The sequence below is a fragment of the Esox lucius genome, chromosome 19 (assembly GCF_011004845.1).
Source record: "Esox lucius isolate fEsoLuc1 chromosome 19, fEsoLuc1.pri, whole genome shotgun sequence".
Lineage (NCBI taxonomy): Eukaryota > Metazoa > Chordata > Actinopteri > Esociformes > Esocidae > Esox > Esox lucius.
The window spans coordinates 43,063,357-43,081,692 of NC_047587.1; the positions used below are offsets into that span (position 1 = coordinate 43,063,357).

Consider the following 18,336-nt stretch of genomic DNA (forward strand, 5'->3'; position numbering starts at 1 on the left):
ATGATGAGAAAATCAAAGAATTGTGCAGTGAAACAGATCCGGACAGCCTTGAGACAGATGCAATACATGTTTCCAAAATTACAAAAATGATTGATTACCTTTTTGAAAAGAAACGAATACCTGAAAACTTCCAGGAAGACTGGAGGTTACAGCATGATGTGCCTGGGTGGTATTTATTTGTTAACATTTCATATTCTAATTAATCAAGAAACAATTTAATAGCTGCTGTTGAGAAAATGCCAAGAGTGGTCAAAGCTGGCATCACAGTAAAGGGTGGCTACTTTGAAAAATCTAAACAGTAATGTAGCCTACTTTGATTTGTTTAACACTTTTTGATTACTACATGATTCCATATGTGCTATTTCATAGTGTTGATGTCTTCACTATTATTATACACTGTGTACAATAGTTAAAATAAGGACAATTTTGACAGGTACTGTATAGACTAGACATTTGCATACAAAAGTGCATCCTTAATGCAGAATTGTTATTATAGCTGGCCAGACCAGCTTCTGTCAAATAGAAAATCTGCACCCTCTCTCCCTTTCATTGGCATTGCTACAATGAGACACAATCATCCCATAGACCAGAGGTGTCAAACCGGTTCCACGGAGGGCCGAGTGTCTGCAGGTTTTTGCTCTCTCCTTGTACTTGACTGGTTAATTAGGTCACTGATTGGTTAGTTTCTACCCTCACCTGGTTGTGTAGGTATGAACTAGGAACCAATTTATAGGAAAAACCAAAAACCTGCAGACACTCGGCCCTTTGTGGAACCGGTTTGACACCTGTGCCATAGACAAACAATGGCAGAGGAGGCAAGCAAAATATCTTGGCCATTTCCAGGTTGTAAAAATTCACAACATTTACTCACCAGTAATGACATTGGGTGTATACAAAGCATGTATAAAATGCAGAATGTCTATTGGTCAAGTGGCAAGATCGAGCTTCTGTTATCATATGGAAAAGCTGCATCCTCTTTTTTTTTCCTGGTAGGACACACTACATCTAATCAGATTTTTAAAAAGACCCTGCATATTCCATCATGAATTGACACTCTATATTGATTTTTTATACCCTAGTGAGTAATTCTCGAATGCCATCAGGGCTTGACCTTGGCACCCGCCCACCTTCCAAATAAGGGTAGAATGCAGTCACTCTTACTAGACACTTTGGAGGGTGGCATTCTATACTATATCTATACACAGGGTTTTTCCTGAATTCAAAGCTCAAAGGCAACAGCCTTCCCAAATTCTCGCACCGCCTCTGTGGGTTGGCATGGTAAAACATGATTTTGCACTCATATACAAAATACCAGCTAAACACTGCAGCTAAAATGACGATAGGAGGGTTTCTTACCCAAAAGGAATATTTTTCACGGGCTTGGGCGGGTCGGGTTTTTTTCTGGAGTATGTAGCAGAATAAAGTTTATGGTAAATGAAATCTGTCAACCTTGCATGCAGGACCACACACGTCCAGACATCGCGGAGATGAGTAATGTCGGAAAAACAGGTGGATCCTAGTTTTCTTTTACTCCCAAGCATGTCAAAATATTCAGTTAAAACGTAATAACCTCAAACTACATCTAATCCGCATAACTAAAAAAATACAAAATAGTAGCCTAAAACCACAGATTTGTTTTTAAAGAGAGATCGCGAGACAAACGAAGATGACTGGTGAAAAGACCATAAGATTAGGGTATGTACTATCACCAAAAACATTGGGCTATATATGCAATATATAGATTAAAAATATATATAATTAACACATTTAAGTTAATAACAATATAAATAAATGAACCTGAAGACGCTGGATCAGCGACAGCAGCAGAGCCTAGTAGAGCTGAATGAAGTCGAGGGAGATCAACCATGTAGCAAGGATGAGGGAAAAACTTGACAAGTCTGTAATAAATACATCTCTGTGTCGTTTTCTTATACAAGTCTATATTAACAAGAATATAGCATAACAAAAATAGACAAGAATAATATTGACTGCGATTAATTATAAAGCTGATGAGTGATTTCATTTTTTTTAATAACATGTTAATAGTTCTAGGTAATGTTAAGAATAAATATATTGCTTGCATATTTTGGTTGATATTAGGGAGGACATTGTAGCGTGCATTAACTGCTCAAGAAGACATGGACAACAGGTCCGATTTAACACTATAATAGTATTTTCCAAATGTGTAGCCACATTATATAAAGTATTTCACAGAGAGGTGTCTGGTACCACCTTTGCCTAACAGTGACTGAACCAATGAACAAGACAGGCTAAGATGTAGCACACAATACTCAACTTTTATCAAATGAAACGTAATTCCCCAACAATAAAATGGTGGCTAGTGAAAACGCTGAGTGGCTAGTAACTTTGGAAAACCACTAGCCACAGTGGCTGGTGAGCAGAAAAGTTAATGCCATGCTCCACGGCACGTCTAGTTCAAAGGGAATTTGAATGGGGCAAATTCAGATACAGAGACTTGCACATTTTATGTATTAATATTGTGGTTTCAATTTAATTTTAAACCTATATCATTCGTCTATTATTTGCTATTTGCATTCATTAGAAAACCTGTTAAAAATGTCCTCTCTTTGCACTTTGCCATCATTAGAACGAATTATACACAATTTATTGACATTTGCGCTTTTATTTTGAAGGTTTCCTCATTACAAAACGATTATGACGTAATCGATAGTTCTGCTGGAAGAATATAGGCTAAGTGTATACAATTAATTAGCGTCATGCTGGCAACATTAGAGATTCCGTAGCAACAATAAGACTTCCGGTTTTCGGATTTTGCCTTCAAAATAGGAGTCCGCGGTAAAACGCGATTTTAATAATATTAAATGTATCTATTTTGACACTTTGCTTAGTGTATATTGTAAAAATGTACTCTAGGAAATGTTCAGGAGACTCTATAGAATAATTATATGCAAAGAAATCAAGGGGCACTATGTATTTGCAATTGTTGCTGGCATTTTACTCCACCCATCCTAGATCCTATTGGCCACAATGTAACTCAATGGATATGAAATATATATTGGCCTATAAAAAAAAACTGTTCTATACGCCGCGGTGAATGTATTGTAGGAAATGTTCAGGAGACTCCATAGAATGATTATATGCAAAGAAATCAAGGGGCACTCTGTATTTGCAATTGTTGCTGGTGTTTTACTCCGCCCACCCCATTGGCCACAATGCAACTCAATGGATATGAAATACATATTGGCCTATAAAAAAAAAACTATTCTACACGCCGCGGTGAATGTATTGTAGGAAATGTCAAGGAAGGTGGATAGAGTAATTATATGCAAAGAAATCAAGGGGCACTCTGTATTTGCAATTGTTGCTGGTGTTTTACTCCGCCCACCCCATTGGCCACAATGCAACTCAATGGATATGAAATACATATTGGCCTATAAAAAAAAAACTATTCTACACGCCGCGGTGAATGTATTGTAGGAAATGTCAAGGAAGGTGGATAGAATGATTATATGCAAAGAAATCAAGGGGCACTCTGTATTTGCAATTGTTGTTGGTGTTTTACTCCGCCCACCCCATTGGCCACAATGCAACTCAATGGATATGAAATACATATTGGCCTATAAAAAAAAAACTATTCTACACGCCGCGGTGAATGTATTGTAGGAAATGTCAAGGAAGGTGGATAGAATGATTATATGCAAAGAAATCAAGGGGCACTCTGTATTTGCAATTGTTGTTGGTGTTTTACTCCGCCCACCCCATTGGCCACAATGCAACTCAATGGATATGCAAATACAGAGTGCCCCTTGATTTCTTTGCATATTATTACTCTATCCACCTTCCTGAACATTTCCTACAATACATTCACCACGGCGTGTAGAATAGTTTTTTTTTTATAGGCCAATATGTATTTCATATCCATTGAGTTGCATTGTGGCCAATGGGGTGGGCGGAGTAAAACACCAGCAACAATTGCAAATACAGAGTGCCCCTTGATTTCTTTGCATATAATTACTCTATCCACCTTCCTTGACATTTCCTACAATACATTCACCGCGGCGTGTAGAATAGTTTTTTTTTTTATAGGCCAATATGTATTTCATATCCATTGAGTTGCATTGTGGAAAAAGAGGGTGTGGAAATATTGTGTTGCTAGATGTAGCACACTGTTCCCCATGATTAGACAGGTTTGTCTTACTCTACACATTCTCCTGGACATTTCCTACACTGCTTTCTCTGTGGAATATTCAATAGTTTATTAGTTATGAGGCAATATGTATTCCATATTCTGTCATTGGCATTGTCTGAATTTTACCCTTGGAACGTGTTTTAACACCCACTAACACCCACTTTTTATCGAAATTACTCTTAAATATGATCATATTTGAATTGTTGTCAATGTTTTGAGAGGTATATGTTCTCAAACAATTAATAAACTCAATTTATCTCAGTTTTTAAGCAATTCGTTGGTCTCTTTTATTTTGAAAAATTCCAGATTTTCGTGACCCGGAAGTGTTTCTTTAATGTTGCTCACAAGACGCAGATCCAGAAAGTTTGTTCTACTGGCACGACATTCATTATTACTCTCTTCAAAGTATATTCATTTACGATTTGAACGAATACGGCATAAGTGTCCGTAGTCATAAATATAAACCCACAATCTCCGAATCGGTCAACATAGAGAGCGAAACGTAAATATCTTTGCACGAGAGAATAACTTGTTGGTAAGAATTTATTTTACAAACATCTGGACCAAGACAAGTGTTTGTTTTCGTTTGAATATGTGCATTAATTCGTTCGTTTGTTTCAGTCAAAGACTCAAGACAGTAGCCGCAAAATTGTTGATCTGCCATGGCCTCTGAAAAATGTTTGGCCAAAGGTAAGAAAAATAACATTTAAAATATGTTTGGGATGTCAGTTGGCATAGGGATATAATGTAAGCTCAATACTCAACACCATACACCTCAGTTGTGTTACGATGAGTGACTGCGGAGTGCTACTTTATTAGCTACATAGATAAGGCATTTAGTTGTAGGTTGCTTTAAAAAAAAGTATTATTCGAAGAAAATTGTAATCCTGTATGTATGGATGTTAACCGATGTAATTAATCTAATCTAGTTTGTGTACCAGTCTTAGACTAACCTTCCAATAATTACCAGTCTTGTCGTTTGACCAGTCGTTTGGCACGGCATCGTACTGTAGTAAAACAATCAAAGACACAGTTACTCAGGCTAAAATGTGTTTTAAGTGAGAATGACAGAAGTCTGGTACCAAGTAAGAAAGGTATTGCTTGCAAAAAAAAAAAGAAGGTAGTTGTTCACTATAGCAAAAAAGAAAACAACCTGGATTTCAGTTCAGTTATTCTACAGATGCATGTCTTTCGAATTTCTAAAATAGCTACACAACACCCATTCACTCAACTGGGGTTCACCTGGTAATAGTGTTTTATCAACATTTACACACTCTTTTAAGGACATAATGAAATGTATTTGTGAACTGCAATACATGGTCGAAAGGATATTTTCAGCCATCTTGGCAGCAACATTTTTCTAATGAAAAACAAAAGGCTAAGGTTTCTTCAGAAAGGGTTGGCTGTTTGTTTTAACACATGACCTCATTCAGATTTTTGCAAAGTCACTATGACAAAGACAAACGTGCTGTAGTGATTGGACTCATGAAGCCGAGGCTATGGAGCCAAATTCAGCTCAAATGTATTGACTGTAAGAAAAGAAAAACATTACTGAAATATTTCATAGTATGAAAAACAAAATTCAGTCTTATGAAAACAGGAAACCAGGAAAGCCTAGTTCAGCCGGACCACAATAGAAAGTATTGCCCTCTTGAGAGTCGAACCCAGGTCGGCCACTTGAAAGGCTGTGTTACTAATCACTACAGTGCTCTGAATTATAGCCTCTATATAGCCTCTATACTAAACAAATCCTCTTTTGCCACTGGCCGTTTTAACAGCTTATTAGCCAGTAATAAGCTTTACCAGTATCTACTAACTTGCTGGAATAGTCATAGGGAATTGAGCAATTGCTAGCAAGTCTGCCAAAGCTATTTCATGGCATAACAACATACTTTTTTATTTCATTTGTGAATGACATTGATACAATAACTATAAAAAAAGGTGATGATAACTAACTTTTTCATCAAGTGAAATGACGAGAGAATCGTGGAAATAAAATAAATAAATGTTATTCACAATATGAGCCTTCCACGTGAGAGGCACTGTCTTTAACCACAATGCCACGGCCTTACGCATTTCACCTGTCACTATACACTATTGAGCATTGTGTTAAACTGACTAACATTTCTTATTAAGTTTACCTCCACCAGAAATAGCGTCTGAGCTGTTAGCTTTTGCACTGGCCGTTTTAACAGCTTATTAGCCAGTAATAGGCTTACTGGTATCTACTAACTTCTTAGGAATAATCATAAGAATTGAGCAACTTCTTGCAAGACTCAAGATGAACTTTTCTATGCCAGAAACAGTCGCAATATAACCGTATACAATTTCAGGTTTCGGTTTTAGCCAGCAAAGTTTTAATCAATACGGAATAATTCACAATGCGTACTTCAATTCGCCTGCAAGGAGATACAAACTCGGGACCTACAGTTCACAAGATTCAATTGTGGAAAAAAATGTATGCTAAAATCATTAAATGGATTTTTGCGTCCAATCTTATAATTTCTTTGTTCAAACACCGTTTTTTCCATGTTCGCTTTTTCTTACGATTCCAATTTCTTCCCACCTTCATTCGAGTCATGTTTTCTCAAAACCAGGGGCTTTTGAGCCTCTTTGCGTGGAGGGTAAGATGCTCGTGAGTTTTTTATATCACATCATAATCAAGCATTTGATCCACCATATTTTATGCATGTTTTAACTCCAGCACTTCTGTCATAGAGATGTATCACTCAGGTGTATGATCACCAGGTGATTAATGAAGTCTGAAGCTTTGTTTGATCTCTACTGACAGGCACCGAGCCTTTCCTCCATGCCCAGTTGTTTACAAGTGCTTCCCATATACAGTTGTGCTCAAAGGTTTGCATACCCTTGGAGAATTGGTAATGTATGTACTATTTGTAAAGAAAACATGAGTGAACAGGCAAAAAACAAAACATGGCAACAAATAATGAACTGACCCCTGTTCAAAAGTCTGCATACCCTTAGTTCTTAATACTGTGTGTTGCCCCCTTTAGCATCAATGATAGCATGCAGTCTTTTGTAATAGTTGTCTATGAGGCCCTGCAGGTGATATAGCTGCCCATTCGTCTTAGCAAAATGCCTCCAGGTTATGCAAAGTTTGGTCGTCTTGCATGAACCGCACGTTTGAGATCTCCCCAGAGTGGCTCAATGATATTAATGTCAGGAGACTGTGATGGCCACTCCAGAACCTAGACCTTTTTTTGCTGTAACCACTGGAGGATCAACTTGGCCTTGTGCTTAGGGTCATTGTCGTGCTGAAAACTCTGAATATAGCTACACAGAGCATCCCACATGCTGTGTCTATGATGCCATCAATTTTCACAAGATTACCCATGCGTTTCGAGCACACACACCCCCAAAACATCAGTGTCAGCTCCCAAAAATATTTTCACTTATGCTATAAGATACATACAAAAACAAGTTGTCATAATAATAGGAAAACAAGATAGCACACTACACTGTCATGGCAACCATAGTTCTAGGACAGAGTTAACAGACCTCCTGATCTGAGCTACCCCTGGTGTCTGTCCTTCTTCGGTTGTGGCCATAATCACTTCTAAGAACAGGGCATGCTGACCTAGGTCGTCTTCTATCCGTGGCATCCATGAACAGTCTAAAGCAAATTCAGGCCTAGTCTAAAACAGTCCATTTATTACAGTTATTTGGCAGAATAATGGATAAATAAGAAACAACCAGTCTTTTTCCAGAGCAGCCTGTATAGTGTGGTTCTTCAAACTAGATTATAGTTTATAGTTCCTACCTAGATTGCCACCAGTGCTTGACATACATTTTTTAGCTCCCCAGCAACTGTGGGTAGTGGTTTTCCAAAGTTACCAGCCTCTCAGCATTTTCACTAGCCACAATTCTGTTGTTGGGAAATTATATTTTATTTGATTAAAGTTGACTATGACTATCAGTCACTAGCGTGCAAGCGAAAGGCATTAGGAGAAACACAAATGGACCAGACTCCAACACTGGTAGTGCTCATGGGAGTTGTAGGGTTGTTGCTTGTAGTGATACTGACATTGCAATGAGTATATTATTTCAGAAGTCTTTTGAGATGACTGCAATAAAAAAAAATATATATAGAATGCCACCCCCCAAAGTGGCTAGTAAGACTGACTGCGTTACACACCGCAGCCAAATTCTACCTGCATTTGGCAGGTTGGTGGGTGCTAATGTCAAGCCCTGGTTGCAACATATCAAAAGATGGAGGAAAAATGTAATTGGGTTTTGTAAGATCTGTGCTATATTCATAACATCAAGTCAATAAAGCCATTACATCTTCTCTGCTTAAATGCTTCTCTGAAAAAAAGATTTTGGTGTGCCGTCAGGCTAAAATCTTTTGGTACATCTGGGGGTTGAGACTGCCACACCACTGGGGATGTCACCATACCAGAAATGTAGTAGTCGATACCAATACCAGTGAAATTCCACGGTTTTCGATACCCATTGTAAAAATACTAAAACATAACAATAAATCCCATGTCCGTAAGAAAACAGCAGAGGCCACACACAAACACACACCTCTACTCAGAGTGCAAGCAGTAGTTAAAATTCACTGACATGGTGACAGACCATTAGTCTGGAAATATTTATTTAAAAAGCAAACATTATATTTTGATGACAGATGACACAGACTGAACGGTGAGGACGGTAGCCTACTACTACGAACCAAGGTTACATTATGGTAGCCTTTAGCCATTACTAGTCGCGTGTGGCCACACCTCCAGTCTCGTCTGGCCTCCTTGGCCTCCTAGCGACATTCTAGGCCTGGTTTAAGAGGTTTTAAGCCATTGTTGCAAACGTCATATCGAACATAGTTGGCTAGGCTACACAGTAATGCCAGCTGTCTCAAACTAAAATAATGGTATTTCAGGATAAGGATAATACTTTGGATATGTTGTTAATGTAAGGTGAATTGAAACTCCTTGAATTTTTAAATGAATCTCCATGTCTGTTTTTGAGGTGCTTCATTAAGTTGGAAGTGTTTCCTGCTTTAGTTTTGAGTTTGAAGGCACCGTTTGCATAGTGTTTTTTGTGAATATATTACTTCCAGATCATCTGCCTTGAACGGAAAGTTTGCGACTCTTAGCCTCTTAACCAGGCATGGTTTAAGAGGCTATCTTCATAGTAATCCTGTAGTTCTGCAGAGTCATTCTTACTACTGGTGCTAGTTAAGGGAGGAACCAGTCAATCCTGTTATGTGACTTTGGAGGACAGACACTAAATAATTATTTCTTGAGGGCCTTTTGTTAGAATTTAGTTGAAAATAATGTCATGCTCCGACTCCATATATCTTTTCTGGTATTATGGATAATGCATTTCAAATTCTATCAAACACTTTCCTTGCTTCTACCCTGTCAAACATGCATTTTTATAGTCTCTTTTGATCTTTGTGGAGTTAAACAGTGTATTTGAATAGTGAGCATAACTTGTATCTATGGTTTGGTTGGATGTATGAGATTATTTGGGAGCTGTGCAAGATAAATGGGAAATATAATACATTCAAAATGTGTATCTAGGCACTTGAGAGGCAGTATTCATACTACATTTAATGAAGGATCCTGTGTGAGGAAGCAGGGTAGCATGAACTTGCATGAAACGTTTGGGTGCATACAAAATTGCATTGTATAATGAACTTCATTTGGTGAACTGAAGCTGCACAGTGTTTAAAAATATTCCCTCACTCATTTACTGGTTGCTAAAAGTTCAACACAATTTAGAAAATTTTAGTGAGACATTTCTTTTGTGTAGTGTTTCTACACTAAAGAAATGATTTTGTCCTAGCACTCACACCTGATTCAAATTTAAAGGTTGATGATAGGTTGATTGTCAATCATGTGTGTAAGTGGTAGGGCAATGTTTGAATCAGGTGTGTGAGTGCTAGGGCAAAAACAAAAACATGCACCCCTTGGGGTCCCAATGACCAGGATTGGGAAACACTGCTGTATGGTATAATGCACAGTTTCTCAACCTTGCTCCTGGACGCCACCCTGCCTTGTATGTTTTAGATCTCTCCTTGCCCTAACATGCTTGATGTAGCTCATGAAAGACTGAGCTGATGAATTGAATCAAGTGTGACAGCTCAGGGAGAGTTCTAAAACATGCAGGGCGGGGGGACGCCCAGGAGCAGGGTTGAGAAACACTGCTATAATGTATGAAATCACTGTGCCATCTAATAGCTTTTTTAAATATAGAATATATCCTAACATTTTGATTTTACAGCTTTTGTAAACTGGTTGACCATAACTTAAAGAATGTTTTTATATGAAGAGTTGGTGTAATTCAGCTAACCTCAACCATTTGTCAGCACATAGGGATATCTTTTTTAAGCAGATGCCTTGTTCATTTTTATAATTTATTTTACAATGCAAAGAGATTTTTTTTTTATATATATATATATAAAGTACACTAATTGTGTAATACAAATCTGCTATATATGATCAGTGAGTAGCTCAAAATTGAATTTACTGTTCACTGTGATTCAAATGAATAAGATAATTTGTTGCAAAAATATTTAGATTAATTTAAATGTGTTTTTTAAAATATATAGATGTTCTCTCTGTGTACATTTCAGGGCTTTATATGCTGCTCTGTTTTATGCCAAATGCAGTTTACCTGTCCTATCTGACACTTGACCAGAGAACTGGGAAATAGTGCAGGTGTGAAAACCAGGGTCAGTGGGACTTTGTTGGTCTGTTGTGATGTCAAGAAAGCAAAGGGATTCATCATACTTCTCTCCATCTTCACAACCATATGTCTGTCAATATGTTTTCACAGCTTGACAGGGTGGCACGCAGTCCCCGCAACTTCCTCCATCACCACGGAATTCAATACTACATATAGAAATTGGGTTGAGTGATTTTGTTTTGGACCTGTAGCGCTTTCAGCAACAGATTATCAATAATTACAGCTACACTAAAGTCATTATAGCTCAAAGCATACATTTCTTTAAGCATATCATCAACCATGTATCAGCACCAAGCATGTTGAGTGCCCTTGCCTAAAAACATTCTTAAGTCTGTTGTTAGTTTTTTGAAATTGTATTTAGCAGAAAGTGCAGTATGCTGGATATCTAATTACCACCCACTGCCATTAAACAAGTATTTTATGAGGTTTAATAAGTGGAAATTGACTTTATTGTACAGGAAGCTGTGCTCCCGGCCCATTACCCAAAGGTCAAATCAGGCTTTACAGTATGAGATTCTGCCCATTTGCCCAAAGAACCAGGCTAGTGCTTCATGCCAAAGGAATCAAGTAAGTCTATCATATGCCAAAACTTCAGTGTTAATTGTGTTTTAATGTTTTACCCTCTTTGTGTTTTCCACAAGACTTTATTCATATCAAATAAACTTGAAATGTTGTCTTAGGCATGAAACTGTCAACATTCATTTGAAAGACAAACCAGACTGGTATTTTGAGAAGAACCCTATGGGTCTTGTTCCGACACTGGAGACTTCAAGTGGTCAGGTGATCTACGAGTCTCTAATCACCTGTGAATACCTAGATGAGGTCTATGGAGAGAAAAAGCTGATTCCAGCTGATCCTTTTGAGAAGGCCCAGCAGAAAATGCTGTTGGACTATTACTCTAAGGTATGATCAGCTCCATGTCTTTAGGGTAATTGGGTTGCTCTTTACTGAATTAAATTATTTCATTTATTTTGCCATTCTGTGGCCTGTTAACTACACAGCTCAAAATAATTAAGGGAACACTTAAATCACACATTGGGTCTCGATGAACAACGTATATTAAAGATCAAAATCGTTAACAAAATGATGTACCGACGATCAATGGAAACCAAAGTCACCAACTGATTGGGGGCTGGATTCAAACTTGCACTTAAAATCAAAGTAAACAATTGAAATCACAGGCTGTTCCAACTTGCATGAATTTTATCACAGCAACTCATAATGTGACTATGGCCCGATGTGCCTGTATGCATTCCTGACAACGTCTGGGCATGCTCCTGATTAGACAGCAGATGATGTCCTGGGGGATCTCCTCCCAGACCTGGATCAGAGCATCAGTGAGCTCTTGGACAGTAAGTGCTGCTACTTGGTGGAGTCGGATAGTTTCAAGGTTTATTTGTCAAATGCACCGAACCACACACCGTCATCCTGCACAATGACATTCTTGTGACATGGTACCCGACAACTACGTAGTGAGAGTTAATTAAGAAGAAATATACAACAATATCCATAACACTACATTAGCAGCAGTTTAAAAGAGTATTGTAAACTAGCAGCAATCTGGGTATTATTATTCATATAGCAGCAATCTGGGTATTATTATTCATATAGCAGCAATCTGGGTATTATTATTCATATAGCAGCAATCTGGGTATTATTTTTGAACATTTTAGATATGGCAAGTATGGCAGTAATATATACGTGTGAACTAGCAGCAATTGGTGGAGTTATTGAATATTACAGATACATATGAGTGCAGTAAGCTTATCTTCAGGTATCTCCTCCATGCTCTTGAGACTGTACTGGGAGACAGCAAATCTTCTTGCGATGGCACATATGGATGTACCATCCTGGAGCAGGACTACCTGTGCAACCTGAATGGGCTGCAGGTACCGCCTCATGCCACCAGTAGTGATCAGTTGCTTCTCCAGTGCACCTGTTGTCACTCATGTGCACCAAAACATGACATTGATTCACAATCACTTATGCTTCCTAACTGGACAGATTGATATCCCTAAAATTTAACTGACTTGGTGTTATACTGTGATGATTGTGTTCCCTTCATTTTTTTTTGAGCAGCGTGTTTCAGAATTTGGCACAACCCTAATTTCTAAACTTGCTACCACTTACTGTGTTCACAGCAAATCATGATCTAGGAAGTTTTATAAACTGGGTGTTTTGAATCGTCAATACTTATTGGCTGATAGCGGTGGTATGTGACAGTATATAATGGGTATAACATCACAACCTTTTATGGCTCTAATTGCATTGGGGGTTTATAAAATTAATGGGATTATAAAAGCAGTAAGGCATCTCTGGGGTTTGTCAGCGGTTAGGTGCTGTGTCCATGCACTCCGCAATGGATTGTTTATAAGAACAGCTCTTTACTGTGGTATATTGGCCATATACCACACCCCTCATTCCTTATTGCTTAAATAGCCATTGTCCCTACACAACAATTAAAGATATGCATAGCAAATGGCACCTTTGTTTTTATTATATCTCCTCTATTGACCTGCTTAGATCCTATAGACTTAGCATCTTTTACCCACGGTACAGTTTGGATTGCAAATAAAGTGACCCTATTGTGAATGTTGAATATCTTTGTACAGATGATACAGTTATTCTACAAGATACCAACAGGGAAAAATAAAGGAGAAGACATTTCAGTACTGGAAGAGGAGCTGGAAAATAAATTTGTCTGGTTGAACAAAGTAAGTTATTCCAGGCATTAATGACATTACTACTGTTTTAGTTGTCTATGTTGTTGACATGTAAATGTAGTGAAATGTACGCTGTAAATAGATTTTTCTTTGTAGAGTATGACATTTAATGTTGATTCATGACAAGGGTGTGTCATGAATCATTTTATGAAGAATGATTTTTGAAATGAGAATAAATGTCTTTACAATTCTGTACTTTTTCAGGAACTTGTCAATAAGAAGACCCAGTTCTTTGGTGGAGATGCAATCACAATGATCGATTACATGATGTGGCCATGGTTTGAGAGGCTGGAGATGTTCGGATTGAAGCAGTATGTATCCATTCTGCATATTTTCCTATTTTTTTGCCGGACCGCGGAGCCGACTGACTGATTGACTATCCCTTGTTAAATAACATAGTGGTTAGACAAGTGGACTTGTGAACTATAGGTCCCGAGATCGTGTCTCATCGCAGGCGAAGCGGAAGTACGCATTGTGAATTATTCCATATTGACAAAGACTTTGCTGGCTAAAACTATATGGTTATGTTGTGACTGTTTCTGGTGTGGAATAGTTTATCTTCAGTCTCTCTAGCAATTGCAATTTTTTTTTTATTATTCCTAGGAAGTTAGTAGATACCAGTAAGCCTATTACTGGCTAATAAGCTGTTAAAACGGCCAGTGGCAAAAGCAACACAGTTCATAGACGCTATTTGTGGCGGAAATAAACTTAATAAGAAACATTAGTCAGTTTAACACAATCCTCAATGTAGTCTAACGACTGCGGAAATGTGTAATGCCGTGGCGTAGTGGTTAAAGACAGTGCCTCTCATGTGGAAGACCTAAGTTTGAAACTATTGAGAGCAACAACATTTATTAATTATTTCTAGTAGATTCTTACGATTCTCTCATCTTTTTACTTGATGAAAAGGTTAGTTATCGTTGCCTTCATTGATAGTTATTGTATAAATGTCATTCACAAATTAAAGAAAAAAGTATGTTCTTATGCCATGAAATTAAATAGCTTTGGCAGACTCGCAAGCAATTGCTCAATTCTTATGACTACTCCAGTAAGTTAGTAGATACTGCTAAAGCTTATTACTGGCTAATACGCTGTTAAAATGGCCAGTGGCAAACGCAATACATAGTCGCTATTTGTGGTGTAGGTAAACTTAGTAAGAAACGTTAGCCACGAATGGCCAATTAACTATTAAAACTAGCACTCATATAAATGCAACATTTGAATTAGATGTGTGAGTGCTAGGGCAAAACCAAAAACATGCACCCCTTGGGACCAGGATTGGGAAAGAATGCTGTAGGTATAATGTATCAAAGTCATTGGGCCATCTAATTGCTTCTTTTTAATTTAGAAAATACAAACCCGATTCCAAAATATTTGTGACACTGTACAAATTGTGAGTAAAAAAGGAATGGAATAATTTACAAATCTCATTAACTTATATTTAATTCACAATAGAATATAGATAACATATCGAATGTTGAAAGTGAGACATTTTGTAATGTCATGCCAAATATTGGCTCATTTTGGATTTCATGAGAGCTACACATTCCAAAAAAGTTGGGACAGGTAGCAATAAGAGGCCGGAAAAGTTAAACGTACAGATAAGGAACAGCTGGAGGACCAATTTGCTACTTATTATGTCAATTGGGTATAAAAAGAGCCTCTCAGAGTGGCAGTGTATCTCAGAAGTCAAGATGGGCAGAGGATCACCAATTCCCCTAATTCTGCGGCGAAAAATAGTGGAGCAATATCAGAAAGGAGTTTCTCAGAGAAAAATTGCAAAGAGTTTGAAGTCATCATCATCTACAGTGCATAATTATCATCCAAAGATTCAGAGAATCTGGAACAATCTCTGTGCGTAAGGGTCAAGGCCGGAAAACCATACTGGATTCCCGTGATCTTCGGGCCCTCAGATGGCATTGCATCACATACAGGAATGATACTGTAATGGAAATCACAACATGGGCTCAGGAATACTTCCAGAAAACATTGTCGGTGAACGCAGTCCAGATCTTTCACCCATAGAAAACATTTGGCGCATCATAAAGAGGAAGGTGCGACAAAGAAGACCTAAGACAGTTGAGCAACTAGAAGCCTGTATTAGACAAGATTGGGACAACATTCCTATTCATAAACTTGAGCAACTTGTCTCCTCAGTCCCCAGACGTTTGCAGTCTGTTATAAAAAGAAGAGGGGATGCCACACATGGCCTTGTCCCAACTTTTTTGAGATGCCATGAAATTTAAATCAACTTATTTTTCCCTTAAAGTGAAACATTTTCTCAGTTTAAACATTTGATATGTCATCTATGTTGTATTCTGAAATTCCACAACTTCCACATCATTGCATTCTGTTTTTATTCACAATTGTACAGTGTCCCAACTTTTTTGGAATCAGGTTTGTATATCCTAAAACTGATTTTACAGCTTTTGTTAGCTGGTTGACCATAACTTTACAATGCAAAGTGCTACAGCATTTTAAAAAGTACACTTAATTATTAGTCTTCCCAAAAGTCTATTGAAAGGATTGTCCCTCTCTCATTCACAGCTGTCTGGATAGTACCCCTGAGCTGAAGAAGTGGACAGAGCGCATGTCAGAGGATCAGTCCGTCAAAGCCACCATGCACCCCATTGAGACACACAAGGCCTTTGGGAAGAGCTACTTTGAAGGGAAACCCGATTTTGACTATGGCCTGTAGATATGGCGGATGTAACACTTAGCCCCTTGACCGTCCAGTTTGCTGATTACAGATTTCTTTTTTTATGTTCCTTTATCTGGCCATTATTTACAGTTGTAAATAATATAATTGTGCAGCTCATAGGAAACTTTTATATTTCAATTTAAAAAGATTGCCAATGTATTTTCTTTGATTAGATTTCATAAACTAGAGAATTTACAGTATGGTCGTACTACCTGTGTTTTTAAAGAACCTAATACAATGTGGAGTTTCGACTGTAGGTCAGTCCAAATGGTATATCAGAACAAACAGTGATGGACCTGGAATCGTATAGAGGGTCATGGGTTCATATACAGGTGCTGGTCATATAATTAGAATATCATCAAAAAGTTGATTTATTTCAGTAATTCCATACAAAAAGTGAAACTTGTATAATGTATACATTCATTCTACACAGACTGATATATTTCAAGTGTTCATTTCTTTTAATTTTGATGATTATAACTGACAACTAATGAAAACCCCAAATTCAGTATCTCAGAAAATTAGAATATTGTGAAAAGGTTCAATATTAAAGACACCTGATGCTACACTCTAATCAGCTAAGTAACTCAAACACCTGCAAAGGCCTTTAAATGGTCTCTCAGTCTAGTTCTGTAGGCAACACAATCATGGGGAAGACTGCTGACTTGACAGCTGTCCAAAAGACGACCATTGACACCTTGCACAAGGAGGGCAAGACACAAAAGGTCATAGCTAAAGAGGCTGGCTGTTCACAGAGCTCTGTGTCCAAGCACATTAATAGAGAGGCGAAGGGAAGGAAAAGATGTGGTAGAAAAAAGTCTACAAGCAATAGGGACAACCGTACCCTGGAGAGGATTGTGAAACAAAACCCATTCAAAAAAGTGGGGGAGATTCACAAAGAGTGGACTGCAGCTGGAGTCAGTGCTTCAAGAACCACCACGCACAGACGTTTGCAAGACATGGGTTTCAGCTGTCGCATTCCTTGTGTCAAGCCACTCTTGAACAATGAACAAGACACAGAGTCAGAAGCGTCTTGCCTGGGCTAAAGACAAAAAGGACTGGACTGCTGCTGAGTTGTGTTCTCTGATGAAAGTACATTTTGCATTTCCTTTGGAAATCAAGGTCCCAGAGTCTGGAGGAAAAGAGGAGAGGCACAGAATCCATGTTGCTTGAAGTCCAGTGTAAAGTTTCCACAGTCAGTGATGGTTTGGGGTGCCATGTCATCTGCTGGTGTTGGTCCACTGTGTTTTCTGAGGTCCAAGGTCAACCCAGTCATCTACCAGGATGTTTTAGAGCACTTCATGCTTTCTGCTGCTGGCCAACTTTATGGAGATGCAGATTTCATTTCCAACAGGACTTGGCACCTGCACACAGTGCCAAAGCTACCAGTGCCTGGTTTAAGGACCATGGTATCCCTCTTCTTAATTGGCCAGCAAACTCGCCTGACTTTAACCCTATAGAAAATCTATGGGGTATTGTGAAGAGGAAGATGTGATACGCCAGACCCAACAATGCAGAAGAGCTGAAGGCCACTATCAGAGCAACCTGGGCTCTCATAACACCTGAGCAGTGCCACAGACTGATCGACTCCGAGCCCCAACTAAGTATTAAGTGCTGTACATGCTCATACTTTTCATGTTCATACTTTTCAGTTGGCCAACATTTCTAAAAATACTTTTCTTGTATTGTTCTTAAGTAATATTCTAATTTTCTGAGATACTGAATTTGGGATTTGCATTAGTTGTCAGTTATAATCATCACAAAAGAAATAAACATTTGAAATATATCAGTCTGTGTGTAATGAATGAATATAATATACAAGTTTCACTTTTTGAATGGAATTACTGAAATAAATCAACTTTTTGATGATATTCTAATTATATGACCTGCACCTGTATGCTATGCTTGCTTCTACTGAAAAACTCTGACAAACTGACTGTCATTTGCCTAATCTCCACTACTAGATGTCCTGTCATGTAGTACAGATACTTTTGGTTAGTTAATTCTATCAATAGTGCTCATCATTG

General features: G+C 38.1%; 1 protein-coding gene across 2 annotated transcripts; it reads left to right on the forward strand.

The window, feature by feature from the left end:
• The first annotated feature begins 4,545 nt into the window (after positions 1-4,545).
• Positions 4,546-16,683, forward strand: gsto1 (glutathione S-transferase omega 1). 2 transcript variants are annotated; one of them, NM_001303818.1, is given in 7 exon segments: positions 4,546-4,706; positions 4,793-4,861; positions 11,344-11,452; positions 11,566-11,788; positions 13,498-13,599; positions 13,813-13,919; positions 16,156-16,503. In NM_001303818.1, coding segments are annotated over 6 exon segments (720 nt in total). In that variant the 5' UTR covers positions 4,546-4,706; positions 4,793-4,833; the 3' UTR covers positions 16,307-16,503.
• The last annotated feature ends 1,653 nt before the right edge of the window (positions 16,684-18,336 follow it).

Bases quoted from the DNA above. Each gene is read 5' to 3' on its own strand.
- gsto1 (XM_020056516.2), top strand. From the start codon at position 11,394: ATGAGATTCTGCCCATTTGCCCAAAGAACCAGGCTAGTGCTTCATGCC. The intron at 13,600-13,812 runs GTAAGTTATTCC...GTACTTTTTCAG, and splicing joins AATTTGTCTGGTTGAACAAA to GAACTTGTCAATAAGAAGAC. The intron at 13,920-16,155 runs GTATGTATCCAT...TCTCATTCACAG, and splicing joins GAGATGTTCGGATTGAAGCA to CTGTCTGGATAGTACCCCTG.